The sequence below is a fragment of the Pleurodeles waltl genome, chromosome 7, assembly GCF_031143425.1.
Source record: "Pleurodeles waltl isolate 20211129_DDA chromosome 7, aPleWal1.hap1.20221129, whole genome shotgun sequence".
Classification (NCBI taxonomy): Eukaryota; Metazoa; Chordata; class Amphibia; order Caudata; family Salamandridae; genus Pleurodeles; species Pleurodeles waltl.
Genome location: NC_090446.1, coordinates 551,530,911 through 551,553,770, shown reverse-complemented (window position 1 = coordinate 551,553,770; position 22,860 = coordinate 551,530,911). Strand labels below are relative to the sequence as shown.

At 42.1% G+C, this 22,860-nt stretch overlaps 1 protein-coding gene across 2 annotated transcripts in view; it reads left to right on the top strand.

Annotated features, from left to right (window-relative positions):
- Nucleotides 1-22,860, top strand: part of LOC138304332 (integrin alpha-M-like) — a 628,283-nt gene that overhangs the window by 244,625 nt on the left and 360,798 nt on the right. For both annotated transcript variants that reach the window (XM_069244296.1, XM_069244297.1), the window contains exon 6: nucleotides 3,663-3,790. In XM_069244296.1, the coding sequence (XP_069100397.1) occupies nucleotides 3,663-3,790 (128 nt within the window). The remainder of the gene's footprint in view (nucleotides 1-3,662; nucleotides 3,791-22,860) is intronic.

Below are 22,860 nucleotides of genomic sequence, written 5' to 3'. Positions count from 1 at the left end.
AGATGGCTGTTTGGCCCCACTCCACTTGTAAGAAACAGATGTCCCTGAGGAAGGAGTCCCTGGGGTTTAATAAGGATCATGGATGGGGGTCACATGAACCCCTCCTCATTTTAATTGTATTTGGCCCCCTCCCTTAGTATTTGGTCTCAGTTGATGGGTTTCCCATGGTCTGTAAAGGCTTGGGGGCCTGCATGGTCACCTCTCCTTAATATAGATGTTTTGGCCACGAACAATGGGTCCCTGGGCCTCGAAGGCCAACGCTATGCTGTACAGGCCAAAGGCTATGGGTGGCGTTGGGTTGGCAGCCTGCTGGGGCTTTGGCCACAGGGCCTGGCAGCAGGCCAAGCCCTGTGGCCGACCACCCGGTGAGCACAGCATATGATTGTCTACCTGTGGAGAGTTGAAGACAGGGCCTGGCTAACCCCACTCTGTGCATGACCGAAGGCAGTGCACGGTGGCTTTACATATTGTCATAAAATATTACTTTATGTTAAGAAAAACATAGATGATGCCTGGTTTGGCCAGGATGTGTAGGCCCACCTCCTCCTCCAAAATGGCTATAAAATGTTTATGGGTATGGCTAACAAAACGCTATCAATGGGAACACAGGTCACCAAACTCTGGGCATGTTGCCGCCTCCCGCAAGCCAATAGTCCAGGCATTGATCCTCTCCCCTGGACTCCAGAAACACCCTTTATTTGGGAGTGCTCAAAACAGTCATCAGCAAATACAAGTCATGCAGAATGCAGCAGCTGCACATACTTTGCTAAAGATACCAAGACATACTTCAGTTTGAAAAGGTCTGATTGACCTTCATTGGCTACCAGTTGCCCAGAGAATCAAATTCAAGACTTTGTGCTTTGCACACAGAGCTCTCAGAGGGCATCTCTCATCAGCTCATTGCCCCCTATACCCTGAAGAGAGCCCTTCGATCGTCCAATGCACTTAGGGCTTTGGTCCCCTCCATTAGAAAAGCTAGAAGTAGTGTGCGGTCTTTCAGCTTCAATGCCCCTAATCTCTGGAACTCCCTCCACCTGACCCTGTAGTTAGACAATGAACTCTCCTTCCAAAAATAACTCAAAACTTGGTTATTTGACAATTATCCCACAATAGAGCTTTTTCCTTAGGCAGTATTGTCTCATCCAGTCTTGGTATGCCTACAGATCGCCATGCCCTTTATAAATCCACATAGTATATTAGTATAGTATGTCATAGAACATGTTGTGAATGATACAATATTTGAGATCATAAGCAGTGCATGGTGGGGATGCAAGTTAACTGTACTTACTATAACTGCTGAATTTCTGTGTTTTTATTTTAGTTCAAAATGTTAATGTTGTCACTGAGCTCCAAAGATAGCATCACTTTACCTTTGATTTTTTCAGTGAATTTCCAAGGACTTGTAAAAACTAAAACAGATGTTTTTATCAAAGCTAACTATAATGTTATGTTAATCTTTGTCTTCTTCTGTGAATAAATGTTTATAAACAATTGCAATACATATTATAATTTAACATACTTAAAATGAACACAAATTATGCAAAAATGGAAGCAGATAACCCTGCTTTGAAACACCTTACAACAATACCAACACTCCAAATCTGCTCACATCAAACATATTTCTAGTGTTTTAACTATAAGAGTGTCTACATGCCAAGTTAGAAAAGTGACAAGGCCTTTTGCCATTATTGTAGCAAAGTCTTTAAGGATAGCGTTAGCAATTGCCAACCATGCAGAGCTGAAAAGTGATGAAAACCTGTTACCATTAAAAATGCCTTTTACCATTCCATTTGGATTGGTACAATACCATTCAAGTCAACCTGGAATAAATAAAAGCAACCTGTAATACGTTTCATTCTTTTTAGAGCTTGTCAGAAAGACATATATTTGTCCAGACACAAAAAAACACCAAGTATAAGTCAACATAATGTCCTTTCAAGCTTGGACTGCAGCATTCATTATTCAAAAATGGAAGAAAATAATTCTGGGTAGTTCTTCGATTTTAGGTGGAAAACAGTTTCCTTTTTATGGAACACACCACAACACCACCAACACTCCAAATGTGATCACTTCAAATGTCTGTTTTTGTAGCAGAGTGGCATACATACTAAGGTAGAAAATTGGCAGTATTTCAGTGTGAGAGCAATTATTCCCTATTCCAGGATGTTTAACTCATAATAAGCAGAATCCCATGCAGCTATAATAAATGATAATAATAATTTAGTCCATTAAGAATCTGCATAGACTTCCACCTATCTTATAATCAGAGCTACGGAGTTCTTCCAATGTAAGGCAAAAATGTATTCAGTAGATTGAGAGACATATCATTCTGAAACTTACCTATACTAAAAAGCCATCCGCTTCCATTGCAGGACACTTGAGTGCTGGATTTAAAAAAATCAACATGAAGTTATTGTGAATGCCAAATATTGAGCCCAGAGGGCTGTGCATCTAGAGCAATGTGTGTGGTGCTTGATGTGGTTTCACAAGGTCTCATGGTTTAGTTTTCCACATTCCTGATATTCAACAATCGGGAATCTAATAAAGCTGTAAAAATTACCACTTAGATGGGCCCTATTTCCTACACTATAGAGGTCAATGGAGATATTGGAAAAATTAAGGGCTGTGTAAAAAATTTATTTTTGTGAAAATCTGCAAAAAATACACAAAATTATGTAACATTTCACAAACTTTACTTAACAGCATCTCGTGAAATTGAACATTAGTGCATACCTCTTGTTCAAGAGTCAAATGAGATACCAGCAAGGATACCAGCTAGAGGAGAAAATGTCTGCACTAAGACATTTTATTTAAAACAGTGTCCCATGGGGTATTTTCTACTCAATCATTCACCCGCAGAAAGAAAGTGCAGAATGCAGCACACATAAAAGGAGTAAAAAACAGGGAGAAATAACAATATTTCTCCTTGTTACGCCTCTCCTGGGGAGGCGTATCCTTTTGGCACATTCCCAGGTTTAACAGGTTTAGGTAACACCCACACAGTGCCCATGGAACCTCTCACTGGTGCAGAGTAATGGAAAATGCTGCGTTGCATTAATCTAGATTTTTGAAGCCATTGAAAGCCACACAAAGTGGCTTAGTGTGGCTTCAAATATCTAACTTAAGGTTTGTGGTGCAAGAGCGATGCAAACCGGGTCATAAATATGGCCCTAAGTCTTTAACAAGCAAAAAAAATATCAGACTGTGCCAAAACATAAAGCATAATGTCAGGTAACAGACCCAGCAGAAAACAATAAAAAACATCAGGGTCCCTCAACAAGGAGCATATGGCGGCAACTCAATCTAAAAAAAGATTAGGAAGTCTGGCTTGCAAGCAGACTGTCTCCAGGCTCTCCATGGTGCAGGATTTCCATGGTGCAGACGCACCTCATGAAGTAGGGACTGTGGCAAAAAGTTGAATGAAGCGGATATGAACATTTACTCATTCCTGTCAATAATTCTTTCTAGCCCCTGGCTAAATTACGTATACTTGCTGCTCTACCTTACCTTGGTTTCTGTCCACACTGTCTGCTCCAGAAATGAATTATAGAGGTCAAAAACACATTTAGTTCCATTAGAATATCAAATCTGGCTTGTAGTCACTGTATTAAATGCCTATTTTCCAGCTTGTTATGTTTTAATTTTCCTATTTTCATTCCCAGAATGCTTAAATGGTATTGACATTGTGTTTCTCATTGATGGCTCCGGTAGTATTAAAACAAATGACTTCCCTCTGATGTTGAACTTTGTGAAACAAGTGATGGTCACATTTCAGGATACAGATGCTGCGGTAAGGAACACACCAAACATTTTTGGGGTTTTGAAGAACTTGTGAGGGTATATTGTCTTGATGGGATTGTGTACCCTGTATAAACAACCAATGTTGCATGGTAAGTAAAACGAGTAATGGCAAACGGCTTTTGGAAAGCAGGCAGGGCAATACAGGCTCTGATAATCTTCACTAGAGATGGTCTTGTTTTGAGCACTATCCATTTTCCTTTCAAAATGTAACTGAAGCTAGCATAGTACCTTCAGTCGGCCAGTGTTTGTGATGTATGGTGTTAACACTTCTTAGGTTATGCTGATGCAGCTGTTGAATATAAAAGGCGCATGCTATGCCTTGAATGGTTTGATGTTGCATGTACTCCTCCTTGGAAAGTTGACCTCTATCTACACTTCTGCGTAAACTGGATGTACAAAGTTCCTTCATCTTGCAGTGGGCTTGGAGAAATCAGCAGAGATCCACAATGCGAAATAAATGCTCCCAAAATGGTATTCACATGCATCAAATCATTATCAAACAAATAGCCCCTCGCAATACACTTGTGAGGACAGCAAGCTACAATCCTTAACTCCCTGCTCAAACTTAGGGAGCTAGGCAAATGCCTGGCCTCTCATCTCTGTTCTTTGGAAGGGGACTGCATAACTGTGCTGGTTTGGATTACTGTGGAAAGAGGCCAACCTCACCACCATCTGAAAAGGTTACAAAAGTAATGATTTCCTACTCCAAACGTAGGTGAAGCGAGGAACATTTATTACAATGGCATACAACAGATCTGATAGCCAAAGGCAATATTTCAGACAACGTTGCACTCATGGGGATCTGCGCTCCCTGAAAACTCTTCTCTTTTCTTTCCTGTTTTCATCATATCTCTTTCCCTGATCCAATCCCTGTAACTCAACTGACAGCCCTCAGACAACTCTTTGTTCTGTTTACCTACCTCTTAGCACTGTCCCTGGATTTGGGGGAATTCTTGTAATTTTGAATTATGTGTTTTCTCATCAATAACAGATAGAAGGGGGTTCATAAAGCAGTAATTATATTTTCACTGTGACCCTTCCTGCCGCACCATTAGGTCTGCTGCAGCTGCTTAAGTGGTTGGATAACCCATGCCTCTGCCAGTGCTCCTGGGCTCTATATCATCCATTGCTGCCCATTTGGAGCTCCTTTCCCCCATACAGTACTGCCTCATATTCTGCCTATCTGTAACTCTTTTAACCCCTTAAGCTCTTTTTCATCCTCTGATGCCAATTTAGTCTTTTCCCCCTGCAAGACACTAAAACCCCCAGGCGCTGTGTGAAGCTACTCCAATGGCTGCCTCTGCACAGCACCACCATTGCAATCCACATGCTGAACTAGCACACCGCCTTGTCTGAGATCTTCATGGGTTGCCTCCCTGACCACTCTACGGATGCCTTTCTCAGAAAGGCAAAATGTTTGAGGTCTTTAGTGAAATTGAGGAGGCTGTAGTCCCTACCAATTTTTGGGCAAATGTCATATGGCTATGTAAGAATTGGACCCCTACATAGCACTCTGCACCCTAGATTAGACAAGATACACATACAATGCTGTTTTCAAGAAAGATTTCGTAGGACTTCTGCTGTTCAAGTATAGGGCCCAAAGCAACTCTATTTATGGCTTGTGGTCATACGTATTGGACATTGGTATGGCCAAACAGTGATACACCGTCACTTCAAGGCAGATCATATGACAAAAAAGCAACCACCAAAATATTGTGTCAAAACATTGATCAGCAAAAAATCTACATTATATACATAATTTAAAATCATTTATTCTGGTAAGTTTATGGGTTTACTTATAATTATTATAATTTAAAATAAAAGATACATATTTTCAAGGCTTACTATATTTAAAATAAATATAACAGAAATCACATATAAAAAATCATGTAAATGGCTGTACTGTTGAAAAAATGTCCTATGAATAAAAATGCATTTTAAAAATAAATTACAGATAAATTTATTTTATAAATGTAAGCAATTATCAAATAAAGATATCATTAGTTATGTGTACAAATGAATACAGCATAGCATAAACATGTATAACTACAACTCATATTTCTAAAATATAAACACAAAAATATATTCAACCATTATAAATAACATTTTAAAAAGTGACAGAAATTAATATTTTATAAATTCTAAAAACAAAAGAAATAATATGTCATTAAAATATAAAAGGAAAATAATCAAAAACAAATAAAATAATGTAACAGATATACTTTTAAGTTACATAAGCTCAAGCTATCTTAAATTTCTAGAATAATGTTACATGTAGTACCCTAACTCCAAAATCAAAATAAACAAATATACCATCTAAAAATGTCAACCTACAGTACTACAAACATGGGGGAAATGCATACATTGTGGAGGAAAGGAAGGGGTTGAATTTACTAATTTATCTCCAGTCTAAAAACACAATGGTGAACATGCATGCATTGTGGGAGTGACATTTTCTATTTTAACTCCAATCTGACAAACATTGGGGAAAATGCATATATCAGGTAGGGTCACATTTACTACTCTCACTACAATCAAACAGATATTAGGCAATATGCATGTATTAGAGAGTGAGGGAGGATCTGTTTACTATAGTACCTCCAGTCCAACAAGTATTGGTGTAAATGTTTATTTGGAAGAGGTAAGTCAAATGTACTGCTCTTAACTCTAGTCCAAATGCATTGGGTAAAGTGCACACATGGGACAGCGGGGGGGCTTGGATGTAGTCTTCTTACTCCAGTCTTGCAAACACTGTGGAAAATTCATACTTTAGGGGTTGCAGTTTTTTTATCCTAATCTCATTGAAACAAACACTGGGCAAAATACATACACATGGGTTATGGAGGGGTCAGATTTAATATTTTATCCTCAGTCTAAAAAACATTGGGGAAAGAGCATACATCATTACGGTCAAATTTACTACTCCAAAAACAGTCAAATAATCTTTGAAGAAATTACATACATTATACAGGCCCACATTTACTATTCTAACTCCAGTCTAAAAAATATTGAGGAAAATGCATATAGTTGGGTGTAGGTTATATTTGCTATTCTATCTCCATTAATAGTGATTAGGATATTAGGATAAATATATATTTGTATTATGCCTGGACAAAATTTTGATTATGCCAGAGTAATTGGAGTAATTTTGGTAACTGCATGTTACTCTCAGGGTGGAATTACAGATAATTATACCTTTACTTCTGTTTACTTAATTAAGTGAAATTTGGGGCGGGCGGGAATCCTACAACAAGAGCACACTTAGTGAGCAGAAGCTATTTGTGCTGTGCTGCATTTAACACTGTTTCTTAGTGGAAAATGCACCCTCTTGTCCATTTTGGATGCAAGGGGGCATTTGTGTGCTAAGAAAGGGTGCTAAAAGCAGAATTACTCTTCTTGCATAATTCAAGTGTAATTGCTGAATTTTTAGGCAATGATGCATGATTATGATACACAGAATTAGATCAGTTATGCCCAATCTGTGTGTGTTTGTGGGTGGGGTTTATTCATCTAACTCCAGGTTTAAAAAATCATTGGGAAAAATGCTTAGGCAGGAGGGAGGAGGGTAAAATGTACTGTAATTTCACTCTAACACAAACTAGATAGAGGTAGGTACACTGGTGAGCCACGAGGCACATTTACTATCTAACTTCAGTGTAAAAAAACATTGGGGAAAATGCTTACATTGGGATGGTGTCAAATTCACTACTCACAATTAATATGAATAATACTATTTAAAAAAATATGTCATGCAACATGCAACAGCCTCTGCCAACCATTAGGGACTGCTGTGCACTTACTGCTGGGGGGAGAATTTAAGCAAACACTAGCTAGTCAGCGAGCAAACTTCTTGACACCTGTTGCTAGCTGGAGCAGTGCTGCTTTGAAACACAGATACTGTACTCTGCTAAAAATAATGATTATCACTTGTCACACTGCTACTGATTATCCTGCAGGACCCCCCCAGATACACAGCTCTATTTATTGCCTCCCAAAAAAATTATCTAGACAAAGGTTACAGGATTCTTCGAAACAACAAAGGCTAACACTGGAGTGAACACCTTAGCAATAATGCAGGAAGAACCCACAGATGAAACCACTGACATGGCATTGAGGTAAGCAGAAATTTTCTCAAGCCTCCAAACCTTTAAATCCAAGCTCCTTCAGGAACTTAAAGCCGACATATCCAAAAAACTATACACCCTTAAATCTGATCTTGGAGAAAAGACTGTAGTGCTCTGGATAGACATGGGCTCATTAGCATTCAGAGTTGTTGAAGTAGTATGCCAGGGAAATCAAAAGGCCAATCTAGATTCCCTGAATCAGAAAAATGTGATCCTAATGGACAAATGCATCATCCACTATGCTCAAAATAATGGTGTCTCAAGAAAGTTTGAGGACCATGAAAACCACTCCTGTAGAGATAACATGCATATATGCTGCCTTAGAGAAGGAGCAGAGTGCACAGACCTTGTAGTCTTCCTTCCAACCCTTTTTGCCACACCCTCTCGAGACAAATAACAGGGTCCATCAGATGTGCCCACACAGAAGAAATTGCAAAGTGGCCATAAGATATATTGTCTAAGTTTCATAGCTACTATTGTGTGGAAAAAATCTTGAAAGCAGCATGAGCGGCAGGCCATGTCCTACAATACAGCTGTACATGCTCTCTTTTCCAAGACATTGCTCCGGCGACTCTCCTTAGGAGGCAACAGTTTTGGTCAGTTAGGAAAAATAAAATTCACTACTTCTGGCTGTACCCCTTATGAGTCACCTTTGACCAGAAAAACAAAACAAGAAAATGCTCCAGGTCTCAGACCTGTCAACAACAGCCTGTATCCTGGGAATCCCACGCAGACTGGTGACCTTGCAATTGTGGCTCCCTCTCAGAGCACATTAACTTCAAGGAAAAAAGATGCAGAACCTTGATGAAATCCAGTGTCCAGGGAATTGATAGCAAAATGTAATGATCCTGGGTGACATGATCCAGGGCGCTTTCATTGCAAATAAAACACCATGCCCTCTACACCCCAATGCTACAGTAGGGTGAAATATCAGCCCCCCAATTCTGTGGGTATTCCGGAAGTGGCAAACTGTTTTGTTCCACTCAACAATATTGGTGCACATATAAAACCCTTAGGTGAGGGGAGTGGAACCTCTCTGACACACAAGGAACCTCTTCATGCCGGAGAGGACTTTATTTTGTTGTTTATGTTTAATGTGTATTGTGTTTCAACAATAGGGCTTTCTGGGAGAGAATGGAAGAGCATTAGAGGACTTCACAGAAGCTAACCAATCCATATGCACTCACCACTACCTGCTTACCTCATTCAAGCACCTGCACGCCTGTCATAGAATGAGATGGCAGGCCTATTGTAAATAACATACACCCTACCCATCTACCATGGTAAAGATTTAATCCTTTAATGTTAAGGGCTCAATGCTCCTAATAAGGAAACTGCAATTTGGCAATTTATGAAGCAGGTAGGGCACAACATAACCACATTAGAAGACACACATCTAAAATGCACTGGTGACATAAAATTCAAGAACAAACTATCTGCTTGCCTTCTACTCCTCAGGAAAGAGCAAATACATTTGAGTAATCCTCTATTTTTCTCAATCCCATTGTAGAATATGTAAGGAAGGTCATTATCTCTTTCTGAGGGAAACCTCAAATGGAACTTTGTTTGCTATTGCTGTAGTTTATGCTCAGAATGACTATCTACATGCAACATTGGATAGCTCAGCAGATTTCACCCAGGTTGATATTTTTCTCCTGAGTAATTTCAACTCATTTGTATGCAACTCTACCCTTTAGATAGAGCAGACTCAGGCAATTCATACACAGGTGGTTCTCAACAAAATTTAAAGGTAATTTCAAGACCTAGGATTACACAATGTCTGGAAAAAGCAGCACCAAATGAAGGGAGACTACATGTTGTTCTCAAACATCCATACAACATATTCAAGAATCTACTGTGTGCTTCTGAACTACCCAGTCCTTTTCTGGACCTTACAGTTGACTATAGGTGCTGTAAATGTTTCAGATTATGCCCCAATTAGTGTGGCGATAGAACGGAGGGGTCTCTCTAAGCAAAGGCTTTGATGGGCATTTCACACTTCCTTGATGAGGGACTCAATCCTTAGGGAAGAACTTAAAATAGACATTAAGTAATACTTTTAAAACAATGACACTCAACAGGCGTCTGAGGCATAAGTTTGGTGATGCATTCAAAGTGGTCCTCAAAGAAGTTTGCATTACAAAAGTTACTCACCTTAACAAAACTCTGGTGCCAACACAGGAACAAGTTGGAATCTGATTTAAAACTTTGAGAAATCACCCACACACCACAAGTTCAGAATACTTACTTCAATGAGAGGACAACTAAGAGCAATAGACACTAACTAAGCGGAACTCACGCTCCTGAGGTTGTAGCAAATCCACTGTGCTCAATAAAATAAGTTTGGCCCTCACTTGGTTTGGCTACTTTGTGCAAAACAAGAGAGGCAGTATGTCAATGAGATTATTCTAGATGATGGTACAAAGCTCACTAGAGAGGATGATAAATGTTAGGCTTTCTACTCCTAATACTTGAGGTTATGCTTCAGATAACTCACTGACACCCTGCAGAATCAATACTTAAATACACGTTGGCTCCCTAGACTCAGCCTAGAGCAGTATGCTATTTTAGAAGCACCCATACTAAAGAATGAGGTTAAATTATACATTACATTTTTACAAGCCAACAGGGCATCAGACCTGATTGTACTATCCCCTTCTTGTTTGGGAACACTCTTGAATGGACCAGTCCACATACTGCGATCCACAAGCAAGGAAAGGACCCAGGGAGATTCACATCATACTAGCCAAATTGCACTTTTGAATAAAGACAAAATGACCTTTACAAACGTTTTAGTGACAATATCTTAGCAGGGCTTATACACCCTGATTAGTCAGGCTTGATTAAAAACTAAAGAACACATGAAAACCTCAGAACAGTAGCCCACCTACTGGAAAAAGCCAAGAAAAAATCCACACCAGTCTGGTTACATTGGATGACGAAGAGTACTTTGACTGACTGGACTAGAGGTACTTTGTCATAACTTTAGGAAGGACTGGATTCAGCTGCAACTTTTTGGCTTTTTGCCCTTGCAGGTTATAAATCGCCCTTTTTGAATATCCTACTGAATGGTGTGGTCTCCCAGCAACTCAGACTCAGACAGGGGAGTAGACAGAGGTTCCCTTTTACCCCTCTTAATTATGTTGAGTATTGAATTATTTTCAGCCCACTTCACAATACTATTATCTCCTTGTCAGAAGGACAAGAAGGTATCAGAGTTGTTGTTTGGGAGATCAACATTTTACTAACAATGACAAAGACTGTGGTGGCCCTCCTCAACCTACAGCTACACATAGATGGTTTCAACAGGCATCAGGGTTTACAAACCTGAAATTCTAAACCTGATTCTCCCATTAGAGGAGGTGTATACCCTTCAGCAAAAAGCGTCTATCAGATGGATGATGAAACACATTACATACTTGGGGGTCTAAATTTCAGGGCAAGTACCCTATCTCTCTATAAAATTAACTTCAATTACTATCTGATATTCAACAAGACCTTCACAAATGGGAAGACCTTTAAGTGTTCCGGATAGGATGAATTCACGCCCTTAAAATGAATATCTTGCACAGACTCTTTTGCATGTTCCAGGCCTTTCTCATAATAATAATGAACACCCTCTCTCACACACTTACAAGTGTGTTTCTGAAATATATTTTGGAGGGGGGCATGAACTGCCAACAAGCTAAGGCGCAGACCAAGAGAGAAAGCGGGCCAGGCTCTCTCAGACACCTAAGCTTAATGTGTAGCCTCCCAGCTATGTGTTCTAGCAGGCTGGAACTCACTAGATTCCAAAAAAGATTTATATATTGGAGAGAGAAGGTAAGTCTGTCAGGGTTTCCTGGTGGTGAGAGACAGCGAAAACAGACATGTATGTCTGCCCATCTAAATTAGGTGGGTTTAGATAGAGGTCAACTTCCGATGGCCCTTCCTCTCACAGGCAGGAGTAGTCTCCACCCTCTTTATACTAAAGTTCCACCTGAGTATAAATCAGGAGGGAGGATCGATTATGTTGGTGGTGATGATACCTTAACCTTACTGCCAACACATAAATCAGCCCCTTAGTGTGGGAATCTAAGGATGCTAGACTCCCAGTTTATACTTGAACCATTTGATAAATACACTTGACAGAGATGGGCAATGTTAATAGGAAGACGAACATCACATATTCCTCTCTTTACAAACCCATCTACTTCAATCCCTGATTTACACCTGCACTTAATATGGAGCCCTTTGATGCAAGGTGAAGGGGAGATTATCTGATGGTATGCAACATGTACACAGGAGCACTGTCAAAACCTTCAATAACTGCGAGATTCAAATCCACTTAGATGAGAATGAGCAATCAAATTATGTGCAACTGTGCCATTGTGTCCCACACCCACAGGTTAAAGATACAGCTACATGAGACCTAAAAACTGTTTAATTGACATCAGGCACGCAATGGGTTATCTCTAAACTGTACCACACTGGAACTTGACCCAGTGCGCACCCATGCACCCTCAAATGCAGGTCCCTCACAGAACAGACCTCATCAGAGTGACAATGGTCATGCATATGGAGGGATCCAAACAGATGCTTTTGCAGTGTCCTGGGGAAGGAGGCCCACTGTAAACAAGTGTAATTCTGGTACTTGCATCCTTCTAACTGCTATCATACAACTATCCCTGTCTGCTGGAGAGACTGAGTGGTGGAGGCCTACCACATATTCAATGGTACTGCCCTATGAAACAATCTCACTAGAAGGAGATGCTGACAGAAATATTGTGCGTTTGGCGTGAGTACCCATGATTTTAAATTTCAATCCAACAGTGAAAAAGTAATTGTCTGGAACTGACTAGGAAATGTTAAAACAAGACTCACAGCTTCTGGGAAGAAGCAACCCCCCTGGGTATTACCCAATAGCATTCCCGATTGTGGCATCTTGTAGTGATGGAAAAATTGACCTGAACTGTGACAAATACTACTACAAAGTTTGTGACGGTTTAGGAACCTTTGATGAACTATCCTCTAGAGACGCCACCTATGTGAACTTATCCACCATGATTGAAGGCCCTTTACCTTTTTTTAATCTATATTTTGTTTGCAGAAACGTTGATAATGAACCAATCAACTAATCAACCAACTACAGGGATTGTGGCCTACCCACTACACAGGATTGTACATGGATGGTTTATCCATCACAAGATGGAATGATATTGTTGGAACTCTGTTCCTTTCTATTTATATTAATGTTCTTCCACTGGGAGGCATGGCAGGGTATTGGGAATGTTTCCCATGTCATTCAAGTAATCTACTTTAATGGAGCAATATACATTGTAGTCAGTTATACTCAATTGTATCTGTATCACAACTGGCAATTGCAATTTAATAAAAATTGTATACTACAAAAATAAATATTTAATACTTTTAAATATACATATTTAAAATGATTTTTTAATTAAAATATATTTTTTAATTCCCTAAATAAATACATTTTAAAGTAAAGAGTATCCCTCAAACCACCTTGAAGCAGGCACAAATGAATGACAAATAATAACAACTGTTATACAAACTACATTATTGTCATTAGTACTGATTATTGAAGTGAAGTATTTTAAAATAAAACTACTCATTCATTCCTTAAGTATGCTTCACATCTTAAAAGGTAAACTAAATAAAACAATTATAAAACAATAAAACATGTAAACTAATTGTCAAAGATAACAAAAGTAAAATATTAAACAAGGATCAACAACTAACTTACACTATCAAAATAACAATTGCCCAACCCCAATATACCCCAAATTTCATAGCAAAATAAAGTAATTGTTTTAAAAAATGTAGAAAAAGGTTTTTCATTAAAATTAATTGAACACATATAGGGGGTCATTCCGACCCTGGCGGTCCAAGACCGCCAGGGCCGGGGACCACGGAAGCACCGCCAACAGGCTGGCGGTGCTTCCCAGCCCATTCTGACCGCGGCGGTAAAGCCGCGGTCAGAAAAGGGAATCCGGCGGTTTCCTGCCGGATTTCCCCTGCATGGGCTGAATCTCCATGGCGGCGCTGCAAGCAGCGCCGCCATGGAGATTCCGACCCCCTTCCCGCCATCCTGTGTCTGGCAGTTTTTACTGCCAGGAACAGGATGGCGGGATTGGGTGTCGTGGGGCTCCTGGGGACCCCTGCACTGCCCATGCCAGTGGCATGGGCAGTGCATGGGCCCCCTAACAGGGCCCCACATTGGATTTTCACTGTCTGCTTAGCAACTGCACCCGTCGCACCCCTGCAACTCCGCCGGCTCCATTCGGAGCCGGCTTCATTGTGGCAGGGTCTTTCCCGCTGGGCCGGCGGGCGCTCTTTTGGCGGTCGCCCGCCGGCCCAGCGGGAAAGCCAGAATGGCCTCCGCGGTCTTCTGACCCTCATAAACTTAATTTCCAAAAAACAATTTGCATAATGAATACTTTAATAAGTTATTATAAATACATATATATTTGTTTTAAATATTACCCACCAAGGCCCCTAATAAAGCCAACAATATGAAATAAAAATGCATAAAATAATCACAAAAATAACTAAACACAATTTGCATACCAGATGTGTGATATATGGAAAAAATATGAGTTATGGCTTCATTGCATGCTATACGGCTTCCTAAAAGGCCTTGGATATGTTCCAGATTGCTCTTTCAGGATCGTAAGAGTATACAAGGAGTTCTTAGATAATGAGTGCTCTGCCCGGGTACTCTCCCAGAGCAGTGCTTAATATGGGATGCAGCAGTTTGGACATTTGTTGGCACAGAGAGAAGAAATATTTAAAATCACTGTATTTCGTCCTCTTCCATTTTGATGTGGTGCATTGAAAGATTCACTTCCCCTTCTCAAGCAATGAGGTTATTATTGTAACCACTGGGCTCCTGATTCTGATTTTCTCAGGCATGTGCCCTCGTCCTTGACTCATTCGTATGTTTTTCAGCTGCTTTGTACTACACTATAACTGTCATGTTGATATGGAAATTGACCAGGGTTAAATACATATTTACAAAGTGCCCAGGTACATGTATGTCCAAATCTTGCTTGTGGCATTGATTCACTTTTTTGTATCAGTTATGCTCGCTCATCCTCCATCTGCCTTTCATTTGATTTACTTTTTTGTCCTCCAGAACAAGATAAACTACACACAAAGATATATTATATGTGCAGATATGAAGAGTGTAATCAACTAGTATTCACCTTTGCTGAGTGTTAGGAGGGGCCTTTACCACTGTTGAGTGTGGGGAGGGGCCATGGCATTACTCACCAATGAAAAAGCCTTGAGTGGGTCATAACACCACCACCTCCCCTCAATAGCGGTGCTGAATAACATATTACACCCTCTGAATGTGCATCTGCATATTGAGTATTTGGCACAACGTTTTTTCATAAATATTTATATATATTACCAATTGGCAGTCGCCAGTATCTAGTTATAGTTAGGACCTAGTTTCCATAGAAAAAGCATTTTTTGACTTGCCTATATCTTTGGCACAGTTTGATGAATCTTCACAAAGTTTTTCAAAAAAGTGCCCTAGTGATTCTTGTTGCTAGCGAAAAGGTTGGGGATGATCCATCAAGCTGGGGCCAAGAAAAGGGTGGGGGGTCAAAAAAGTTGCGTTTCCCATGTTAATTTTGATAGAACCTTTAGACAAGAACTCTAGCTTTCGGTACGCAGATTACACGTTTATGTATTAGGTGTAAACCCATTCACTGTTTTTGAGATATTAAAGGAAACCCGAATTTGTATATCTGGGCTCGCGAATAATTCGCAAATATGTATTTTCCCAACTGAAAGTGGCATAAGGGGTCAGAGTGTACTCCAGGTTTGTTATATAAGTGTGTATTAGGGGCAAATTATGGATTTAAAATAATTGTGCATCACCATGGTTGATATTCATGAAAATTCACAACTTTTCACAAATTATTCATGAATGTGGAAAATTTTTTAAGAGAAACCACAGACTCATTCATACACTAATTCATTCACTTATATGTGCACTCAAGAGACACATGCACCTACTCACACACCAACTCAGACATTTATGCGCCCACTCAGACCATCATGTACACACTCACAGACCCACTAAGACACTGATGCACACACAAACAGACCCACTGAGTTACTCATACACCACTAATAGACCATTCAGAACCTCATGCACCCTCTCACAGACCCACTCAGTTGCTGATGCACATACTCTCTGACCCACTCAGACCCTTACATACCCACTCACCGACCCACTCTGAACTTCAAACAGCTAATCACAGGTCCACTCAGACACGCAGGCTCCCACTCACAGTCCCACTCAGATACTGATGCACCTACTCACTGACCCACTCAGACAGCGACACATCCACTCACAGACCCACACAGACACTGACACAACCACTCACAGACCCACTCAGCCACTGATACACCCACTCACACACCCACTCGGACACTGACACACCCACTCACAAATCTGGTCAGACTGTCATGCACCTAGTCACTGACCCACATAGACACTGACACATCCACTCTTAGACCCACTCAGACCCTCATGCACCCACTCACAGACCCATTCAGACCCTCACTCATCCACTTACAAATCCACTTAGACCCTCATGCACCCACTTACAGACCCACTCAGTCACAACTACTCACAGACCCACTCAAACCCTCACACATCCATTCACAGGCCCACACAGCAACTGACACATCCTCTCACAGAATTTCTTTGACACTGATGCACCCACTCAAAGACCCATTAAGGCCGTCACGCACCCACTCACAAATACACTCAGACCCTCATGTACTCCCTGAGGAGCCCATTGAGACCCTCATGCACCCACTCACAGACCCATTCAGGCACTGATGCATCCGCTCACAGACCCAGTGAGACACTGATGCACACACACACAGCCCTACTGAGACACTCATACACTCACTCACAGACCACTCAGAGCCTAAGGAACCCACTCACAGACCCACTCTGACTCTCACACACCCAGTCACAGACTCACTCAGACACTCTCACTTACAGACCCACTCAGATACTGATGCACCTACTCACTGACCATCTCAGTGATGCATCCACTCACAGACCCTTTCAGACACTGACGCACCTACTCACTGACCCACTCAAACCCTCATGCACCCAATCACAAACCCACACAGACACTGACACAACCACTCACAGATCCACTCAGTCACTGATGCATCTACTCACAGACCCAATCAGACACTGATGCACCCACTTACAGACCAAGTGAGACACTGATGCACCCACACAAAGGCCTACTAAGACACTCATACACTTATTCACAGACCACTCAGAGCCTCATGCACCCACTCACAGACCCACTCAGACACCGACACTCCCACTAAGATATTGATTTCTCACAGCCAGACAGAGACTCTCACTGCCACTCTCATTCCAGATGCACCCTCTTACACCTATTCTCAAACCCAGATTGATAGGCTGTGGCTAAGTCCCATTGGCCATGCGCCGGCCTTAGTTAGATTAACATATAGGAATGAAAATTACTGTACGTTAAAAAAAAAAAACATTGAAATTCACTGAAAAAAGGTTACAGGAAGATTACAGTTAGAATTTAAAACAAACATAGTAATTCACTGAAAAAAACAAATTTTACAGGGATCTTATAGTTAAGAAATAGAATTTAAAAAACTTAGATATTCACTGAACAAATTCAAAGGTTACAGGAACATTATAGTTAGGTCATAAATTTACTTGCACTAAACCAGAGATACTCAGCAGTTATAGTTACCTGAGCTACCAATAACTTGCCCCCTGGAATACACTGCTTATGACATCACATCGTTCATGACATAGTCAGTGACATCACTGATGACATCTCAGATGACATAACTGATGACATCACTTATGGCGTGTTCCACAGAACCATTCACACACTCAATCATAGTCTCACACAAACTCACATATATCACCATTCATACACATACTAAAACACTCATTGATACAGCAATAAAACTACTGCCACACACCTACTTACTCACTCAACACAAACATACCCACTCACTCATGTATACATAACTATGCTATTACCACACTCATGCAACCATTCACACACCCACTCACAGCCCAATACACACTGATACACCCACTCACTCTTCCATACATGATACAAATCTAATATAAAATACATATAACCAAAGACACATCCACTCATTCACACATACAACAAAAAACACAACCATGAACTCAACCATACAGACAGTTACACAACCACGTACCCACCGATACAAATACTTACACACTCAATCACCAATACAACAACTCCCACTCCCAGTCACCAATGCATACATGCACTCACTCCCCCACATACTCACCCATAAAGCCACTCATACTCCCAGTTTTTTATGAATACTTTGCTCATACATCCACTCACTCTTACAATGACTCACTGATACAGCACTCACATATGGGAACAGCAACTCAAAGATAAAATCAGCCACTGATATACTCACTAAGTCTCCCACTAACTGACGAATAAAGACGCTATGACAGCTACTCAGTCCCTAATTAAACCTCTCACACACATGCATAATTACTCATACTTCTACTAACAGATCCTTTTTCTTATGCATATGCGGTCTCACACATACACTTACTGTACCATACAAGAAGTAATAGAACCACTTACGTGCAGATACAACCACTTATGAAGGCATTCACTCATCCATGTTCTCAATAACAGAGAGTTACACACTAACAAAGGTGATGAAACATACAGGCAGTACTCTAAACAAACACTCACACATCCATTCTCTCAGCTATACAGTTACTCAGACACCCACTCACTGTACCAATACAGACTATAACACAGCCACTTCCTCATATGTACACCTAGTAACACATCCACTTACGGTTTCACACAGAAATTAACTCAATAACTAACTCACCAATACAAGCACTCACACCTTCAATCATACATACATATAACCAGTTACAGATACTGGAAGATGTTATCACTGATGCCATTTGAGATGTCATCAGTGATGTCATCAGTAATGTCACTGACTATGGCCCTCATTATGAGTTTGGCAGTCCTACGGCAAGACCGCCATGGGGGGCGACCACCAAAAGACCGCCAGTGTGGGTGGTATCCCGCCCACCGAATTAAGAGTCCACAAAGTATACTGCCGAAAAACAGCCACAAATCCGACACCGCCAGGACAAAGGAGGGCAGGAAAGAGGCAGTTGCACACCAGCACTGCCACACTGACAACTCTCAACCCACCAGATTACGACCCACAAATCAGCACAGCAGTCTTTCCATGGCAGAAAACCATTGGCGGTCTGAACCGCCACGGCCAGAATTCACTCCTGTCATAACACACCACCACATTGGACAGATCGAATTCCCCACACCTTACACACATGCACACACCAGACATACCTACTCACTACACCATATAACCCCCCAAACACACAGACACACAATCCTTTGCAACCAGAAAAACACACACTGACAACCGAGAAGCACACAAACGGAGGACAAAGCAATGTTATATTATAGCCATTATCACACATTCCACACATCACACACATCACACACCACACAATTGGAGCAGCAACACAATACACACATTGCCACTGCACACAAACACCACATACAACCAGCGGACACAATACCATCCTCACCCCACCAACCACCTCTGCACTCTTGCACACAACACACACCACCACCCACAACACAACCACAATGGCACGTCAAAAGCACCCACGCTTCATAGACGATAAGCTGATGAAATCCTTAGGGTAGAGCCACAAGACTTTGGTGCACAGGTCCAGCAAACGTCGATTGCCAAAAAAATTGAGTTATGGTAGAGAATTGTCGATTGGGTCAACTCAGTGGGCAACCATCCACGCACAAGGGGGGACATCAGGAAAAGGTGGAACGACCTGTGGGGGAAGGTACGTTCCATGGCATTACAACACCAGATAGCTGTTTACAAGACTGGTGCACCCCCTCCCCTGAGTTCGCATTGTGGGAGGAGAAGGTGTTGGCAATACTGCATCCTGAGGTTCTGACCGGAATATCGGAAGTACTGGAGTCTGGTAAGAAACCACCATTCCCCTGGCACTAGGTACACCTGTCCAGCATACCCCTCACCACCCTATCACTCCCCAAGTCACCACATCTACCACTCCACCTCACACCCAATCACCTAATACCCCTCATCTGCAGGCCACATCATCACCCTGCCACAATGCCCACACAGTCCCACCCAAGTGCATGTATAGCACTGCCAAGAACAATCACTACAACTCCCACAAAGCACCTGTTCTTCCACATCTCCTCATCTTCCAGAAATGGGATTTGATGTCTGACGGCCAGTTTGTGGAGCATACATCAGGTAACAATGATCTGGCAAACCTTTTGGGGACTGTCGAAGAGGGCACCTCCCGAGACATGGAGACACTGGAACCTTACCTTGAGTAGGCTAAAGTCCTTTCAATTACACGTCTAGTCCTGCTGTGGGCCTCATTGTAATTTGTCTTGCCATCCGTGGTACGGTACCTCACTGGTATCAACAGCCAGGAAAGGTTAGGATATCCTGAGTCTCCTGTATGAATAAAGGCAGGACCAGATGGAAATCAAAGACAGGCACAGGGAAGGTAGTATTGACAGAGGAAACAACAGACACATATCCACAGATACCTATCAATGAGCCAAGCCCTCTCTCTTTGTAGACATGCCATTATGTGTGGGACATTGCTGTTCCTCAACATATAGGCGTCATGGACAGATCCCGTAAACTTGCCATTAGCGTGGGAGATGTACTGGTCTGCCAAACACACCACCTGCATGTTAATGGAGTGAACGTTTTTCAGGTTATGATAGACCTGTTCGCTGACCCCTGGAGGAACCAAAGCAATATGAGCGCCATCAATTACATCAATCATGTGAAGGATGTTTCCCAGCTCATAGAAGTCAGCCTTCACAGTGGGCAAATCCACAGGTTGGGGGGAACCTGATGTAACTGTCCAGGTGTTTTATGAAAGCTGATAGTACATCCCACAACACAATGCTGAACATGGGCTATGACATTCCTGCTGCCAAGCCCACTGTGACCTGAAAGGAGCCTGTGGCAAGGAAGTGCAGCACCAACAATACTAGGATGATGGGAGGGATGGCATAGGGATTGCGGGTGGCAGGCAGTAGATCAGGTTCTAACTGAGTACAGAGCTCCATGATGGTGACACGATTCAGAAGATAGGTCTGCACAATGTGTCTCTCTTTCAAGGTGGCAAGGCCGACTAACGGATGGTACACAGGTTCATTTCTCCTTATCCCCATTACATGGTATCATGTAATGAGCACTCCCAACAGGTAAATTAGCAGGTCAATTTCATGTGCCACACACTGAACACTGCAGAAATGCCTGAAAGGGTGACAGTTAATTCATTGTGCATGCAGGAGTGCCATTAATGCCATGCCTGCAGGCCATTGATGGCCCTGTACATTGTTTGTGCCACCCAATACATGTGTTATGTTCCATGTTGTGTGCACATGTGTGAATATGCATGTAGATATGACAATGATCTTGAGTGCCCATGGAGCAGCATGTAGAGGCAAATGCTTTTCAGGTGACATCCATGTTGAATGTCACATTTATGTGCCCATACATAATGTAAATACATGGGCCTGTGCAGAAATATGGACATTTCACTATTATGACACCCTTACATTTTATGGAAAATCCCATTGCCTGTAAGTGAAATGGCCACCTGTCCTGCAGCACAGGATATTTGGAAGTGATGCAAGTCCGCTGGAATATGCCGTCATGGTGGTAGGTGGTCACGACTACTGTGCAACTTCTCACTGGTTAACATTGCTGGCTATGGGGGATTGGAGCCAATGAGGATCACCGCTGGCGGTGACGGTGCTGTACGCAGCCGCTGTGACCGCTGTTTCTGCCGCCTAGCTCACTTGACTCCTAACACTCCTGCAAGCAACACCTCCACTACATGAACTGCTGTGTACTGTCTCTGGGAGCCATTATGCCACATCCTGCAGGTGATATGGCCCTAGCCTTCACCCAAGAAGAACTGGAGAAACAGGTGGAAGGAGTCCTACCTCTGTATGGACAGCTGTATGGGGTTCCAAAGGAGCAGGTGAGTGCAATGTCATTGTAGTGTGTGTTAGGTGTGTGTGTTGTAGTGAGTGGCATAGGCATAACTGCCATGGAGTGCATGCATGCTGGGGGCATGGATATGTGGAGTGTGACCCGTTTGTATGGATGTGTATGGCAATGTGGTGTGCCTGGTGTTTGTAGTCCTCTGCTGTAGATGTTGTGCCACTCCTAATTATGTTATCCTCCTGTCTGTGTCACCCATCCAGGTCAGCGCCCATCAGAAGAAGGGGATATGGCATGCCAGTGTCAAGCAAGTGCCGACCCTGAGGGTCCATAGCTAGTGGAGCACCCATTGCAGAAAGCGGTGGAAGGACCTGAGACGCTTGGGCCCGGAAGATCGCCGAGGCCCAGCTGGGGATGTCCTCCCAATGATGTAGTGGTTCCTGTCAGACCCTGACTCCCCTTAATGGCCCGCATTTTGGCAGTGGCCTGCCCTGACGTGGATGGGAGCTTGAGGGCAGCACAGCAGCCATAAGGGGGTGACCATTGACTCTTATCTTGCAGTTGACAGGGCTTTTGTGGGATTTGGTGGCTTGATTCTGCCATACTGTGAATGTGGACAATGTTAGACACATAACTATGATGGGTATCAGTGACCCTTGTACCCATGTTTTTGTGTGACACAACAATGCAGTCAGCGGAGTGCACACCCAAACTTACCCTGTTTGGGGCTGTTTTGACTACCTATGCATTGTGTCAGAGCAGCTCCAACCATCGCCATCAGTGTATCAGAGCTGTAAATGCAAATCCATCTGTG